The 16,802-nt window shown below is 42.0% G+C and overlaps 1 protein-coding gene across 4 annotated transcripts in view; it reads right to left on the bottom strand.

The window, feature by feature from the left end:
* The window catches only part of TEDC1 (tubulin epsilon and delta complex 1), a 68,970-nt gene that overhangs the window by 16,487 nt on the left and 35,681 nt on the right, over nt 1-16,802 (bottom strand). For 2 of the 4 annotated variants that reach the window (XM_075003090.1, XM_075003092.1), the window contains 2 exons: nt 7,313-7,399; nt 2,806-3,018 (listed from right to left, as the gene is read on the bottom strand). In XM_075003090.1, the coding sequence (XP_074859191.1) occupies nt 2,806-3,018; nt 7,313-7,399 (300 nt within the window). Of the gene's footprint in view, nt 1-961; nt 1,148-2,805; nt 3,019-7,312; nt 7,400-16,802 lie in introns of all 4 variants that reach the window. The other 2 variants (XR_012646595.1, XM_075003093.1) reach the window with 2 other exon arrangements.

Here is a 16,802-nt window from a genome sequence, read left to right as displayed (position 1 = left end):
AACGTTTTCCTAATGTCCAACTTAAACTTCCCTTGCTGCAGCTTAAGCCCGTTGCCTCTTGTTCTCTCCTCAGAGGCCAAGAAGAACAAGTTTTCTCCCTCCTCCTTATGACACCCTTTAAGATATCTGAAAACCACTATCATGTCCCCCCTCAATCTTCTTTTTTCCAAGCTAAACAAGCCCAATTCTTTCAGCCTTTCTTCATAAGTCATGTTCTCCAGACCTTTTATCATTCTAGTTGCTCTTCTCTGGACCTTCTCTAATTTCTCCACATCTTTCTTGAATTGGGGTGCCCAGAACTGGACACAATATTCCAGCTGAGGCCTAACCAGCGCAGAGTGGAGCGGTAGAATGATTTCTCGTGTCTTGTTCACAACACACCTGCTAATGCATCCCAGAATCATGTTTGCTTTTTTTGCAACAGCATCACACTGTTGACTCATATTTAAGAGGGTCAGCACTGATGCTAATTTATTCCAAGTGGCTCTATTCCAAAGGCCCTATTCTTCCTCCCTACTCTGCAATGAGACACCTCTCTGCAAGTAAAACCATCAAACACACCCGAAGGAGGCCACTACCATCTCAGCCGCCAAAGTTTCAGCAAGTTTCCCTCACTGGAAGAAGCTGAGGAACTTAGGGCTGCCAGTTGCAGCTTATAGCCATGACTCTTGCCATTATTTTCCAGAAAGTATTATAAAGATGAGGCAAAAGTAAAGAAAACACAAACGCAAAGACAGACCTTTAGTGAGAAGAAGCCAAACAGCTCCTGTCCCTAATGAGCAAGCAGGAGAAATCAGAAAAATACACAAGCACAACCACCAGTAGCCCAAGACAATACCTGAGCCGAACAGAAATATTCACCACAATGCATACAAAAGAAGTAGCAGGTTCCAGTGCACTGTATTATCATGGTTGAAAAGCTCTGGCATGGGCCAGGGGCAATAACCTCTGGTATACTCACAAGCCTCAATATTCTGATCCACGGCTGGGCAAGCACGCAACCACAGTGGGTTGTATGGAAAGCATGCACGTAGCTTCATATGAACAGATCTATTCCATGCAGGCTTGTCCTCAAAGGAGACTCTTTAGTAGCCATGCAGCAGATTTGTAACCGTGACCCAGCTGGATTCTGGCTAGACTTGGACTGCTGAGGAACAGGAAAGACTTCTATGTTACAGCATCACATGCCTCACAGAAACACAGCAGGGTGCAAGTATCTAGCTGAACAAAACTAACAAAATTATCATCCACAGCCAAGCATCTGCCCTGTTTCAATGTGCACTTCTGAATGTTTAACTCAGCTTGAAACCAAATCCCCTCTCAAGCAGAGGAGTAAATAATACATGAAATTCTTAGAAAAGAAAAAAAAAGCAATTTCTCCTTCAGAAGGACATCTCTGCTTTTACTGTTTAATTTATTTCTGAGCAGAGAATCATTTTTAAAATTTAGTCATTCCAAGCAAGTTTTTGATCATTTGCAAACCCTAAAAATATTTCCAAAGAACAAAGTCTTTGCCTGATTCTAGATGGAACAGAATAAAGCCAGGAATTCAGAACATAATTTGGGATATACACCTATGTTTTCTCTCTCCATCCATTACTCCCTCACACAAAAGGATCAGTAACACTGTCACATTAGGCAAGGTGATGGAAGTCTACCACTTGGCATTTATATAGAGAGAATTTCTTTCAGGATTCAGATTGATTGAAGTGTCCTTCCAACTGCATGTTCAAAGAAAGCTCGCCTTCTTTAATTTTAAAACAGGATTTAAGACAAATCATTTTAACCAGAAGACCTGCTGTGCGTAAACTAACTAAAAAGTCAACCCAACAGCTCCTCTACCTAATGAGCAAGCTGAAGAAACAGGAAAAACATAAAAGCACAACCACCAGTAATTCTAGGTAATACCTGAACTGAACAGAAATATGTCCCACAACACAGACAAAGGACGTATCAGGAGTTTCTGGGATGCATGTAATGCTGCAACACAGCAGTCTGCACTTGATTCTTCTGCCTGTCCCACCACCAGATCCATCTCACTAACCCCACAACCGTGGCTCAATCCCAATTTCCTCCAGCTCCTAGACAGCTAAGTGCCCCTGGAGAAAGTCCACAGGCCACTAAGACTTCTTCCATTTCAACTGTTCTCTTCTATTTCAGTTCTTCTATCTTCTGGGCAAACAACTCTATTCTTCTCTCACCAACTCCCATTCCATTCCTATTACCTCCCTGCAACCCTCTAGTCGCTTCTGAAACCCTCTTCCCTCTCAACTTCTTCAGCCATCTCCAGGAGAATCCCTCTCGGCAAAAAGTGACAAGACCTGCCATGGCCTCCTGCACCCGTTTCTCTTTGATTAATCTCTCCTCCTTGCCACCATCCAAACACTGCAGTTTCCCATCGCTGTGCTCCTCTTCCTCACGATTTGGCCTAGCGATCCCATCTTCTCCTGTTTCTGTTTCCTCAACAGTCGCTATCCCCTGCCTCCTTCCCCTCAGAATGCAAGCCCATCTGTCTGGTTTCAGAACATACTCTCACTGGCATGGGGACAATCACCTGTTTGGCTGCTGAACATAACCTCACCAGGTTGGGACAGTACTTGAATTTTTTTTTTTTTTTTCAAAAAACACCTAACTCTCTGTGGGCATCGTCGGAAACAAATAATAAAAGATCATAGTAAGAGTCACAGGAGATCTGTGGTGAGAATCAGCGCACAGTTCATACTCAATAGCAGGCATCTTGACCATGACAATAAAATAGAATAATGAGGAACCTTCCTTAAGTCAAGCAATAAATCCTGTCCTCACCTTTTCATGCCAGGCTGACTTCTTGCAAGTTACTAGCTCATGCAGTCCATCCTGCAGCATCACTAGTTCCTTTGTTAATTTGTCAATGTCTTCAGTAATATTGCTAGCACTGTGACAACACAAGTTAGCCTTTGGCAAAGTGTTTTTCTCTTTACAAACATCCTGTGACTTGCACATATTTGCATCTTCAGCCAGGGTATCTAATACAGTTTCCTAAGCAAAATTAAAAAAAATGTTAGAAGTGCATTAACTTTAAGGTGCCAACCAGAAATAATTTGTTTGCCATGTATTTCCCCAATACCTAATTTTAAGAACTTAGGGTGAATTGACTGTGGTGATCTCAGACATGGCTACTCTGCACATTTTTACAAAAGTACCACTATGGAACAGGATCTGCTCAGCTTGCTAATAAATACTCATTTTAATGTATTTCTGAATTAGCAAACACCCAAGGGAGAGGAAACTGCCTACTGTAAGCTCTATTGCACTGCTGTTACTGAAAACAAACACAATCCATGGATTTGAGAGGGTCACGGCTCAGTGCTCCAGAAGCTCTGAACCTGGCCTCCAGAGACCAGAGAAAGAAGCATTCTCTTTATGACCTCTCTTCAAACATTGGAAATAGTGGGCAATTTTTATATTTTGCATAAAATTATTGTATAAATATAATTACTCCACTCAGCATGGGTTGTGGTGACTTCAAACTCTAGTCCAAAACAGAATCTGTTTTGTCTTAAATTTTCCCCATTTAAGTCTTGCATTCAGTGACCATTCTCTATCTTAGGCCACATCTATGGTGCAGGGACTGTAATAGGATAGCTACAATGTCATAGCTGTGCCATCACAACTCCACAGCATAGATGGAGCCTGCAGCAATGGAAGCGGGGTTTCTGTTGCTGTATGAACCCCACCTTCCCACACACTGGCAGTTAGAAGTCAGCGAAGCATTCTCCGTTGACCTAGCTGGGAGCAACTGGGGAATGGGGAATATTTTACACCACTGAATGCTACAGCCGTGTCTGTTAAATTTTACATATAGACCAGACCCAAGAACTTGTCCTGCAGCTCACCAGTAGGAGCAGCAGCAGAACAGTATCTTCCACATAAACAGGCAAGAGAGAAGTCCCTTGTGGATTTCACCAAACCTGTTTCATCTTCCTTTATAAATCTGATTCTTGGGTCTGATTTTTGAAGGCCCAGATGAGAATACAAGAGGCTAGAAGGATGTGAGATGAGGAATTTGGAAGAAAAGCTGAGAAGTGAGATCCAAGGGTGTGTAGGTGGAAAATTAGAAGATGAGGCAGTCTAGACCACAACAGCAGGTGGATGGCCATTCCTTTATCTCGGGGGTGAGGGGAGTCTCCACATGAGAAGCCAGCGACAGGCCATGCATTTCTTTGTTATTAAGGGCTGTCTAGTCAAACTCAAGCTATCACACAACCCATGAGGAGGAGGAAGAAAGGGGAGTTAAAAATTCAAGAGACTGACTCAGACTATGTCCAAACTAGAGACCTTCCAGGGGCACAGGCAGATCTACCATGTGGCCACTCCATGCTGACAGGAGAGCACTCTGCCATTGACATAACTAACCCCCCTCCTCCACCCCCACCATAGCGTTAGTTAGGAGAGTGTTTGTTCATACCCTGAGCAGCATAAATGTTGCTGACGTAGCTGCTAGTGCACCCATGGCCTAAAAAGGATGATGTGAACAGGTTTCCAAATCTCATAATTTGGATGGCAAGCTCATGAATTCTTGGGCTGCGGCACGGTTTTTGGTAACACGAGGCTGGCAACACTGCACAACAATGGACTGGATCAAGTTGCTTAAAACCCCAAATAAGAGCACTTTTAGGGTGAACAGTCTGTGTAACATTATAGCTTTATTAACAATGCCTCATGTGGACTTGCTAGGTTTTCAATCTTTGGTGTGACCATGTCTTTTCTTTTTGAATACAATTTCATCTCCAAACCTCTTCACTCCCGGTGCATCTCACACCTCTGGCCAGAATTGTTTTATTTTTGCATTCTCTAGGTCAAAGCCACCACCAACAGTGTTCTGAAACATCACTGTGATGTCTGCCATTTGCAAAGTTTTCACCCTATATACTCCCACCTTTTTTGAAAATTTAGAAATCTTAAATCAGACTCTGACTGATCTTATCACTTAAACAATCACTGAGTCTCCACTGAAGCTTCTGTAGACCTTGCTGTCTAGTATGCTTGTTTTTCGGTATTTTCTTATTGAAATGATCTTTTGGAAGTTTATTGTGACTTTGTAGTATGTTTATCAGAAATGCGTTTCTTTATGGACTTGCCTGTGCTGAAATATTATGTTTGCTATAAAGAAACTGTTGCTAGCACAGAGTGTATTGCCCTGCTCATTTCTTAATTCTATTCCTTCCTTTCCCAGGACATTCTCCCAGTCAGTGTTATCACTGCCAATGTTGGCATTAAAGTCCTCCATTATGAGGGAAAGAAATGCTAGATGTAGTTTGTGAAATGTCTGGTTGAAGTTCAGTGTAAAATTGGTTTATGGCACTGACTTCTGCATATATTGCAGGTGTTGTAGTCACAGGTAGTCACAGGTCCACGTTGTCCTGGTAGTTCAAAGTTCATGATGTGTGCAGACATGAACCTACAGCTCTTCAAAGAACTGTAAACCTTTTTCTGATAATATGAAGGCAGCGCTGTAGTCACATCCTCTAAACGCACCTGTTTTCACACCGTTCATACTATTGTAACAACCCTCGTGAGGTATCTTTCAAAACTAATAACTCACTAGTCAATAAATGTCCTGGTGAAAATATGTGTGTCAACATTGCTTGTAAAGTTGTAAAACCTTTTGTAGGATGTAATTAGCACGAGGGCTGTCCAGTGGTTAAAAATATTAATCACAACTATTGCACTATTACAATAACAGAATGCCATTTATATGAATATTGGACGTCTTCTATACTTTCAAACATATTCATTTCAGTTACAACACATAGTGTACAGTGCTCACTTACATTTATTTTTATTACAATAGTTGCACTGTAAAAAACAAAACAGTATATTTTAATTCCCTCATTATAAGTACTGTAGTGCAATCTCTATCATGGGAGGGGACCAGGACCGCTGAGATGGAGACATCCGGATAGGACCCAACATGGGCTTAGCCTGGACTAACAACTACTGATCAAGAACTACGGCAGGAATTCTATCTGCTAAGCACAGCAGTTCCATGCCCCATCACTGGTGGCAAGAAGAAACTAGGGATGTGGGGAAAGCACAGCACCCCTCATTCTGCCCCAGAGAGGCATTCAAGAACAACAAAAACAGAAAGAAAAGAAAACAGAAATTGATCCCACAGCCTAAGAGAAAATACGCGCTTCCAATCAGGAGTGATCACGCCTTCGATTCTCTACTAACATTCACCCATGGGCCAGTGTTTGTTTATCACCTCATCCAGAGAGGTGCTGAGCCTGTCTTACGATATTTATGACACCCACAGCCTGCTCAGCAACGCGCAGCAATGGACCAAACCCCACAGCACATGCAGATACAGTTTGCCTGTCTGAACACTTGTTTCTATGACTCTGGATCCGTGCCCATCTTAATGCTGATACTTGTCAGAGCAGCACAGTTAGAGAAATAAAGCACCAGCTATTATGGAAACAATCACTTTTTCAGACAACATACAAACTAGTGGATTTTTTAAAGTATTTTCAAGACAGATTAGATGAGTTTCTGCTCCTTTATTTTGTTCTCAGTAAAACACAATGCACACTGGCAATTAATGGCCCTCCTTCTGCAAATCCCGTGTTTACTTTACTCGTTTTCTGTTTTTACAAATTATTTTTAGCAGATGTAAACTGGTGAAAGTATAATACAGAAGTGAGCTGTATCAAAGTCATAAGATACACAGACTAACAGAAAAGTTTAGAGCATTAGTCTATAAGCTGTTAGTCTATAAGGTGCCACAGGACCCTTCGGCTACCCCTCTGATATAAGATACACAGAGGAAGGCTTATTGTTTTTTTGTTTTTTTAATGATCATTCAACATCATGCAAGGGGAAAGCTGTAATTTTAACACACTATCTGGCTGGAAAAGTGAAGTCGTTTGAAATTTCAACTGCTTGCAAATATAGTTGTCTTTGAGTCCGTAATACAGCTTAAAGCTCCTCTTCTGACAAGCCATTTAATTCAACACAAAATGTGTGACTGCTGTGTTTTCTTAAACACAAAAGAATTGAAGATCAGGCATGTCATTTGTGGTAACTGTAGATGCCTGAAATTCAGCCTCTCTTCCCTCTGGCTTTGTAGCTTATCTGACTCTTTCAACAGGGGAGAGAATGATGAGAGCCACAAATATACCCTAACTGGCCTCATCCTCCACAGGAAGTTGTATAGGTGGCTGGTGGCATTCATTTTTCCAGAGCAATATGGGAGGGGTGTCTGAGGAGCAGCCAGTTCTTTACTAGATGTAAGAAAATTGTAGCCTTAAGATTTTGCTTGATTCATTACCATCCAGTGCCAGTAAACTGGTTCCAGTTGTTTCCATTCCAGAAAGGCTTCTAATCGAGAGGTTTCAGACTCTAGCAACTGCAACAACTGTGGAGAGGGGGAAAAAGGAAAATTAAGACCCATTTGGCAACACAGAAAGTGCAATCTGAAAGTCTATTTGGTCTCAGTAACGAAGGTTACCCAATCACCTACGGTGTGGCACTGCCGTAGTACAGTACGTATGCCCTTCACATCACAGTGCAGCTTACAGATTGATATTTACAGGCAAAACATTGGTTTGCCAAAGACAAAAGGCTTTAGAATATACATAAACTTGTCTTTCCATCTCATCATGCTCTGTAACTACTAGCATGAATGCTTCTTTCACGAGACAATGGGGGTACAGAGCAAGGAACAGAATCCTGAGTGTCCAGCACCCCTGCAATTTCTTCCTTCTGGCTATACGCTGCTATGACTGGGGCTTGCTCTATGTATTATTTAGCAGCAAGCCATGTAAATTCCAGCTATGCAAATACGATACAGAACTGAGTAAAAGCTTTTCCTCGTATCCCTAATACATTCCAGTCCCCATCCATAAAATATCAGTAATCCCCACATACACAGATGTGACTTCACACATCATTTTGAAGGGAGGAAGACAGTTAAACTCTTTCATAAAAAAATCTTTACTCATGTAGATCCCGAAACCTCCTGTGCTTCTCAGATACCAATATTAATCAAACAGCTCAGCCACACTGCTGCTAACATGGTCTCCCTGCAATTTGGATCAAACCATGTCTCGCACTATTGTTTGAATCTGGCCGACATACCACATTTAAATCCCCTCTCTTCTCTTCCAGGTCATGCACAGCTGTGTCCCAGTTAACATCTAGGGCCTGACCTTCTGCTGCAACTACACCACTCAAGAAACCATGTCAACACTGATAGCCAGTTCTCTCCACTTCTTCCATCTCTGTGCCTTTTCCCACACTGCTCCTGTGACCAGAACAACCTCAGTCTCTCAGCATGCCACGCTCATCTCCATGAGCCTTATACAAATAATTTATAAACACTCATTTTTCCCGTGCTGTCCAGATAGCAACTGACACAGAGGAATTCTTTCTGAAATGGACATATGTATATTATATAGCCAGATTGTGTCCTGCCCTGCCAGTGTTCCCAGTAAGCTAAATGCTGGGGCACCCATTCAGAAGAAATTCGGGCGCTGCCCAGTCTTCTTGTTCGAAATGGGTAACATGACTTGTGTCAGCTTGGGAGGGAGTGGGAATTGCTGGGCATCTACTCTCTAGAAACCAGGCTATCATGGCAACCCAAGCTGGGCAACAATATTAACAATCCCCCTGGAAAATGAAGATGAATATGCAAAGTTGGAGACAAAGGTTCCAAGAATGGCTAGTTATGCAGCAGTACCACAGAGAGAGAGATTCCAAAACCTCTTTAGCCAAAACAAGATGGATGGGAAAAGAGGCGATAAACAGAAGATAAGTAAATTACGTGCAAGTGCCACACTCACTCACCAGCTTTGTGAAACGAAATGAACGTCAGAAGAGACTGTTATTTGAAATGAATGATTCCCTACCGCTAGGGCACTGCAGGCAAGTTTTTGAAGGACTCCAAAAGCATTTTTCTGTCATAATTTCAGAGATAAAGCTCAAGACCGGAGCCCTAACTCAATCTCCTTAGTGCAAACATAGCTATTTTCAGCCAGCTTTGCGGCTTTCACTTACTCAATGCTGCCACAGCTAAGAAAGAACTCAAAAAGACGAGTTATTTGCTTTGCTATTTTATTCCCTCCTCTCCCCCCCAAGAGTTGAAAGCTGACAGACTGAGGAGGAGAGGGGGAATGGAAAGATATTAGTTTAAATTAATTGTTACAGATTACTGAGTTCTATATTCAAAACACATTGCCCACTATACATACAAACAACACAGGCCAATGTGTACTTCCATAACGTTTTCAGTGACTACCCATTACAGGATTAGCACAGATATTAATGACAACTTGCAAAGGAGAGGAGAACAGAACTTCTGTCTCTTTATGATGTTGTGTGAAAGTTAAAGAGGGGCTGAGAGGGGAGGATCTCTGTTAGTTTGGGTTCTTCTTTTTGATAAAACAGGCTTAGATCTATTACACGTCAGCTATGAAATTCTGCAGTTTGACCAAAGGAACTCTGGATATAACAGAGGATGTATGTTATTAGCTCTGACTCCTTGGCAGAAAGGCTAAGAATATTAAGACTTAACCAAAGGCTTTCTTTTGCCAACAAGTTAGTCACTCGAACTAAATATGAGTTCAGTAAAAACAAAGCATCATACTAAGTCTGGCTACTAACCCCTTTCCCTCCCCTTTGCTCAGCTGTCATACACTTAGCTCATGTGCTTTCATTTTCTCCAGTTCTCCCATGGTTCTACAGTTCTCAGCTCTGGTTAGCCATGTGATATTAGAATTACAATTTAGATATTGGCATAGAAAGTATGCTTATTAAGTTTGCAGATGATACCGAGCTAGGAGGGGTTGCAACAGCTTTGGAGGATAGGGTCAAAATTCAAAATGATCTGGACAAATTGCAGAAACGGTCTGAGGTAAACAGGATGAAATTTAATAAAGACAAATGCAAAGTGCTCCACTTAGGAAGGAACAATCAGTTTCACACAAACAGAATTGGAAGCGACTGTCTAGGAAGGAGTATGGCAGAAAGGGACCTAGGGGTTATAGTGGACCACAAGTTAAATATGAGTCAACAGCAAACATGATTCTGGGATGCATTAACAGATGTGTTGTAAACAAGACACATGAAGTCATTCTTCCGCTCTACTCTGCGCAGGTTAGGCTTCAGTTGAAGTATTGTGTCCAGTTCTGTGCACCACATTTCAAGAAAGATTTTGAGAAATTGGAAAGGGTCCAGAAAAGAGCAACAAGAACGATCAAAGGTCAAGAGAACATGACCTATGAAGAAAGGCTGAAAGAACTGGGCTTGTTTAGTTTGGAAAAAAGATGATTAAGGGGGGACATGATAGCAGTTTTCAGGTATCTAAAAGGGTGTCATATGTAGGAGGGAGAAAACTTTTTCTCCTTGGCCTCTGAGGATAGAACAAGAAGCAATGGGCTTAAACTGCAGCAAGGGAAGTTTAGGTTGGACATTAGGAAAAAGTTCCTAACTGTGAGGGTGGTCAAACACTGGAATAAATTGCTTAGGGAGGTTGTGGAATCTCCATCTCTGGAGATATTTAAGAACAGGTTAGATAAATCTCTATCAGGGTGGTCTAGACAGTACTTGGTCCTGCCATGAGGGCAGGGGGCTACACTTGATGACCTTTCAAAGTCCCTTCCAGTCCTAGCATCCTATGATTAGTTTACTGCTGCCCAGAGACTAGATGGGAATGTAAGAGGAGCTAATGTTCTACAAAAATAAACAAACGCAAGCAAGTCAGCATCAAAACTCTTGTCTTCTGGGTCCAGGTGCCACTAATCCAGACCCTTGGGCTTCCTCCAGATGTCCTAACAGGCAAAGGCTGCCAGTCACACACATCTACCTTCAGAAAGAAAAGACCTCCTTCTGATGGGATGGGCACCCCACACCAGCCCTGAGGGGTCCAGTTTGGTTACCTGGCATCAACTTAGCATACATCAACACCACTACACTACGTCAACCTACAGCCAGTGCAGTAATTACCGCAGTGGTGCATGCCCTCTCTACTCTCCTCCTGTCAGTGGTACACACCCTCACCAGGATCACTTCCACTAACCTAAGAGGTGCAGGGTAGCATAACTTCTCCCCATTTTGAAGATGGGGAAACAAAGCCTGGATGTGCTGCTGCTTCACATCTTTCAAGGAGAGAGGCCTTTCCTCTTGAGGCCCCCAATACAGGTTAGGTTCTGCTTTAATATGGGATGAGCAATCTGCTTCTCTGCTCAACAAAGCAAGTGACTCATTTAGAAATAACACTAGAAGATAGTTCAAATGGAGAACTTTGATTTAAGGATCAATGTGTTTGTCCTTTCTAATGAGATATAACTGCCCTAACACCTACAGCAGGAGGAGCTTTCACTGTCTCTTATGATCAAAGGAAAACATTAAGTAAAACACTTTTTTTTGCTTTGAACAGAAACTGGTGTGAGGCTTGGGATAATATATCATTTTTCTCTTTGTGCAGAACTGGGATAACGTGAGTCTCCTAAAGAACTGCCGTTTTCCTCAGCTTCCTGCAAAAAGTAACTGCCTCAAAAACTACTTACACTGAAAGACAAATTAACGATAAAACCCAGTTATCAAGATCTGTTGCAAAATAATTCCATAATGGATGTTGAAAGCAAACGTTTACTAATAACTTCTTCTCTAAGCTTTTGTTTAAAAAGAAAAATCTATCACTTGTACAAATGACTTGTCAAGCAATTGCTTTTTAAGAAGCCTAAACTGAGCTTAATTGAATAGTACCCCAGCACCCGTCTGTGATATTTTATTACATATTCTTTATGCATGTGTCATACTGAGATACACTTTATGCAAGATCATTCATGTAAGACACCATTGGAAAGGTCATGATTTACTGACTGTAATTATCCAATGTGCGTATCTGTACCATTTCTGTATCTGAAGTTTGGTATACTGACCTGAATCTCTGCTTCATGCACTCTACTTTGGGTGACTCCCACTGCTGACACTTCAGAGACAACAACAGAAAAACCAGATGGGGCTGGGGGCAATGGACTATGAAAAGACTTGGCTTTCCCATCCAAGTTGCTACTGACTCATGGATGCTGGGATGCTGCAGAGTAAGGTAACCTGGTAACCTGACACTAACCACCACCTTACTACTTTTCCACTGCAGGGTAGGGACTCAGAAACACGGCGTTCCTGAAGGTGGATGGGGGGAAAACTGCAATTGCCTTCAGTTCGCTTTTCCTCCATGTCTCCACCCAAAGAAACACTTAAAAACACTTAGAACAAAAGGACTCGAATGGGGAGAAAGTAAGGGTGGGGGGAGGAGAGTGAAACTGCTCCATCCAGGCTAACAGACAAGTGGCCTGTGAATCAATGTACCTGACACAATATCTAGGCTGAGGAAGTATTATTTATAACCAGTTTCCTTAGTAAATCTAGCTTAGTTTGTGTGCTTTATTTTCTTAATAATCTGCTTTGTTCTGTTTGCTACCTCTTTGACCACTTCAATACAACTTTTATTGGTTACTAAACTTATTTCTGGTTTATAACATAACCCAGTTTATGCAATTGCTAACTAATTTTCTAACTAATATTCTAAGTAATATTATTTTCACATCCCCAGTTAGAAATTTCTAACCCAGTTTCTAACAGAGGGTGTGAAAATAATATTCCTCCATTAACAGAACCACGTGACTCAATTACAATCATCTTACCATTCTTGGGACCCAGTCCTGAGAGGTGAGCACCCTCAGCTCCTGCTGACCAAGCTCACAGGCTTAGTTCCTGAATGACTCGGTTTCCACTTATTTGCAGAATGTGGTCAGGCAACACCACCACTCAGCATATCAGCTGCTGCTCTTTTGTCTTCCCTCTGTTCACAACATCTAAAGAGGATAGACAGCTTTTGCCTGTTTGGTGCCAGAAGATCCATGCAGCTAACTCAGCAAGTTCCTTACCCCAAGAATTAGGGCTAAATGTTCCTCTTCACACTCCCCACAAATGAGGGGGAGTACAAACCAGTGCACCTGACAGCTGAAGACACAGAAGGCAGAAGTGCCAGCTCCAGACCACTGCCCTCCCCATGGAAGACATTCCTGCAGGGATCAGGTTTTGTGGGCTGGAAGGGCACAGGAGGGGCTGAATCAGTTGCCAACAAGCAATCAGATGCTACACCACAGTAATACTAATCCTAAAACCTCTCCTTGCAACAAATCTTGCTGCCAACATTGCCCACATATTGCATTTTTATTGCTATTTTTTCCTTTTTTTCTTTTGGTCCTCTGTACTTATAAATGTTAGTCCGTATTGGAAATGAGATTGATCTGATGAAGTAGGCCCGTCCCAGGAAAGCTCATCATCAAATAAATCATTTTGTTAGTCTTTAAAGTGCTACATTTCTGCTGCTTTGTTTTATTGTTACACTGCAAAGCATTCTAATGAATGCAAAAGGTTCCATGTAAATCAGTAGTTAATAACTTGTAGACTAATGCCTCCTCGTGGCAGGCTGAGTTCCAGAGATCTCCGCTGCAATAAGTATTTAATTTTGGATGGAAACAGATCACAATAATCCATCTCCTATACCCCAACAGAAACTTCTTCCCAGACACTGGTCTACCTATTTTTTTTTTTAAAATCACCTTTGTATTTTTCAATGTGAGCACCAGACAGACATTTAAAAGTAAATGCTGCTTCTCTGCTCATCAGAATAGCACTGCTACCTGGTCTACTGATTCACCATGTATTTAGATGTGAACAAGTCAACCCTTAAAAGGCTGCATCTGTGTTAATATGGCCACATGTGTAAGTATACATTTGAGAACACAGAATGCAGGCCACAGTTACAGGATATGGAACTCTAGCTGGGGAAGTGCTGACCCTGAAAATGATTTGTGGGTCAGGGCAGATATCAATTGAACATGAGCTCCCAATGTGATTCTGTAGCCAAAAGGGCTGATGAGATGCGCAGCTGTAGGAACAGCAGACTATCAAGCCACAAGGTATAATTACCTCTGCATTTGGCACAGGCATGACAGCTACTAGAATAGTGTGTCCAGTTTTGGTGTCTACACTTCAAGAAAGATGTTGATACATTGGAGAGGGTTCAGAGAAGAGCCATGAGAATAACGGCTTAGCAAGCCTGCCCTATAGCGAGAGCCGCAAGAAGTTCAATTTATGGAGTTTTACAAACAGAAGGCTTATAGGTGTCTTGATCACAGTCCATAAGCACCTATCAGGGGACCAGCAAACTGACAACATGCAACTCTTTAATCTGGTGGGTGAGGGAATATCATTTATTGGACTAACTTCTGCTGGGGAGAGAAAAGCTTCCATGTTAAGAAGCTTGTCCAATAAAAGATACTACCTCATCTACCTTGTCTGTCTAATACCCTGGGCCTGAAATGGCTACAATTACATGAGGTGGCTCTGTAATCCAGTAGACAAAAAATATAACAAGATCCAATGGCTGGAAGTCAAAGCTAAACAAATTCACACTAGAAATAAATTGCAAAATTTCAGCAGAGAAGGCTATTAACCATTGGAAAAATTTACTAAGCGGTGTGGGAGATGCTCCATCACTGATCACTTTTAAATTAAAATGTTATGTGTTTCTAAAGGGTCTGCTCTGGTTCAAACAGGAATTAATTTGGGATGTCACAAGGCCTGTACTCTGCTGGTTGTCAGATTAGATAATCACAGTGGTTCTTTCTGGCCTTAGGAAAATCTATGACACTAGCAGCATAATTTTCAGACAGTGTAAACTCCCACCCTTTCAACAGTGCATCTAGTTAGGCACCCAAAATCACTATTTACTTTGGAAAATCTTTGCCCTATAGTTTAAAAGGATACCATCAACTTAAATTACAGCTCAGTTCATAAATCTGTTCCCATTCTTTCCGTAGCTACACATAGCAACTATGTAGCCAAGATGAGATAAAACCAAATAATTTTCCTGCTTTTCTCAGTTTATTGCCTCTGTGCGTTTAACAGCACTTTGTCCACTCTCGGTTTTACCATTTTCATGGCGTAGTCAGCTTTCCATGTTCCTGTGGGTCTTTCACACAGCAGGGACAAGAAAATCATTTATAGAAATTGGCAGGGCGCTCAAGGGCAGAAACTACTTCTAGCTCATTTTATGCACTTGACTGGACTTAAAATTAATGGCGCCTTTTAAATTATTTCCATCTACAAGTCCCCTAGCTTGACATATACACTTGCTTGGTTTACGGAAAGCAATACTATTTCCTTGGTGAATGGGGCAATCACAGTGCAGTGGGCGTGGTGGTCATCAGATTCCCCTTTCATTAGTTACCTCCTCCTCGCCCAAGACTTGTCTGTCTTACCTAAGTGCTGTTCCTCGCCTTCGAGGCCCCATCCCACAATTTACAACACTTGTTTGACTGCTGTCCCTGCGCAGAGCCTGGAAGCCAGAGGATACCTCACCCAGCCCTTGCACCAGAAAATACTAAATTTCAGCTGCTGGTCTTCCAATTTCCTGTTTTCATTCTTTCTTTAAAAAAAAAAAAAAAGAAACAAACAGAAAAAAAAAGAAACAAAGAAAAAGCTCGTTGGAACAAGTCCAGCACATTGATCCTGTCATTTCCCCCTGCCCCGATGTCTTCTACAAGAGCCATCCTAGCTCCTACAAGACTGCACTCCCCAGGCTCCCTGCCTGAGAGCCAGAGATAAATATGTGACTCCTAGAGGAGCCCTCCTATTCTCTCCCCTTTCAACCACAGCAACTGAGCTCTTGCTGGCTGATAATGGGGAGCAGAGCAGGTGATTTTCAAGCTATCATTGGATCCCTAGACCACCTCACCTGGGAAGGCAAGGACAATATAGGGCAGCCCCTCTGAGACTGACCCCTGCTGACTTCTACAGTGCTCCACCAGGAAACAGCAGGATGAGGATCTGGGCTGTCACACAGCATCTAGCAAAACAGGCTAAGGTTAACTAGCCTCCATCTTAACTGTAACCCAAAAGCGAACAATAAGGCGTGCATTCTCCTCCAGACACTCCGTAACAAAATCCTGTGGACACTAATGTTAGATGACAAACAGTAAAAAAATAATCCACTGACAAAGACTGGCCAAACATTGCCAATTTAACACAACTCCAGCCATCCTTCCACCTCCCCCGTACTGCCTTCAAAATAACAGTAACACATACGCCTGTAGTTATTTTCACACCTTTTTAAAATGTGCATTACTGACTTGACATACTAATAATGTCAGATCTGCTACAGACGCCTTCATGTCATCTCCATTTCGAAGCGCTTAGCACAGTCCCCCTTAAATTAAACGATAAATGTATTTTTTAAAAAATCCAAAACCATTTCCAGAGCACAAGTGAGGGCTGATTTTCTAACTAATTCCTTGGCTACTTAAAAAACAATTAAAGATACCAGCCAAGAGAGCCAAGTCAATGTTATGGTCAATTATGTGCAAAATTTAAATTGTAAAAAACCATAAGGCTCCACTACTCTGAGCTGTCCCTCTGGTCCTGGAGTACCAGGAAAGTGAGAGCTTAGAGGACAGGACAGCATTCAGAGCACACTGCCGCTCCCAATGACATAAAGGTACAAAGATCACACATAAGGTAATTGCTTCCTTTAGGAAGTTTAGGCAGAAGTCAAGGACTAAAGGCAAAGGTTGAGTTGGTCTCTTAGGTCTCTTAATTAAGCACAGTATAAGCAAATTACACTAGTGCTCTGTGCTTTGCCATGGCTACTACTTTCTTCCAAACACAGTTACACAAGAGATTAGGATCTTTAAAGGCCCTAATGTTCTAGAATTACCTTACCGGGAGGTCACTTACCCAGCATTTTG

Source organism: Carettochelys insculpta, chromosome 9 (assembly GCF_033958435.1).
Source record: "Carettochelys insculpta isolate YL-2023 chromosome 9, ASM3395843v1, whole genome shotgun sequence".
In the NCBI taxonomy this organism is placed as follows: domain Eukaryota; kingdom Metazoa; phylum Chordata; order Testudines; family Carettochelyidae; genus Carettochelys; species Carettochelys insculpta.
The sequence above is the reverse complement of the archived record's forward strand: the minus strand, read 5'-3'. Positions and strand labels throughout refer to the sequence as shown.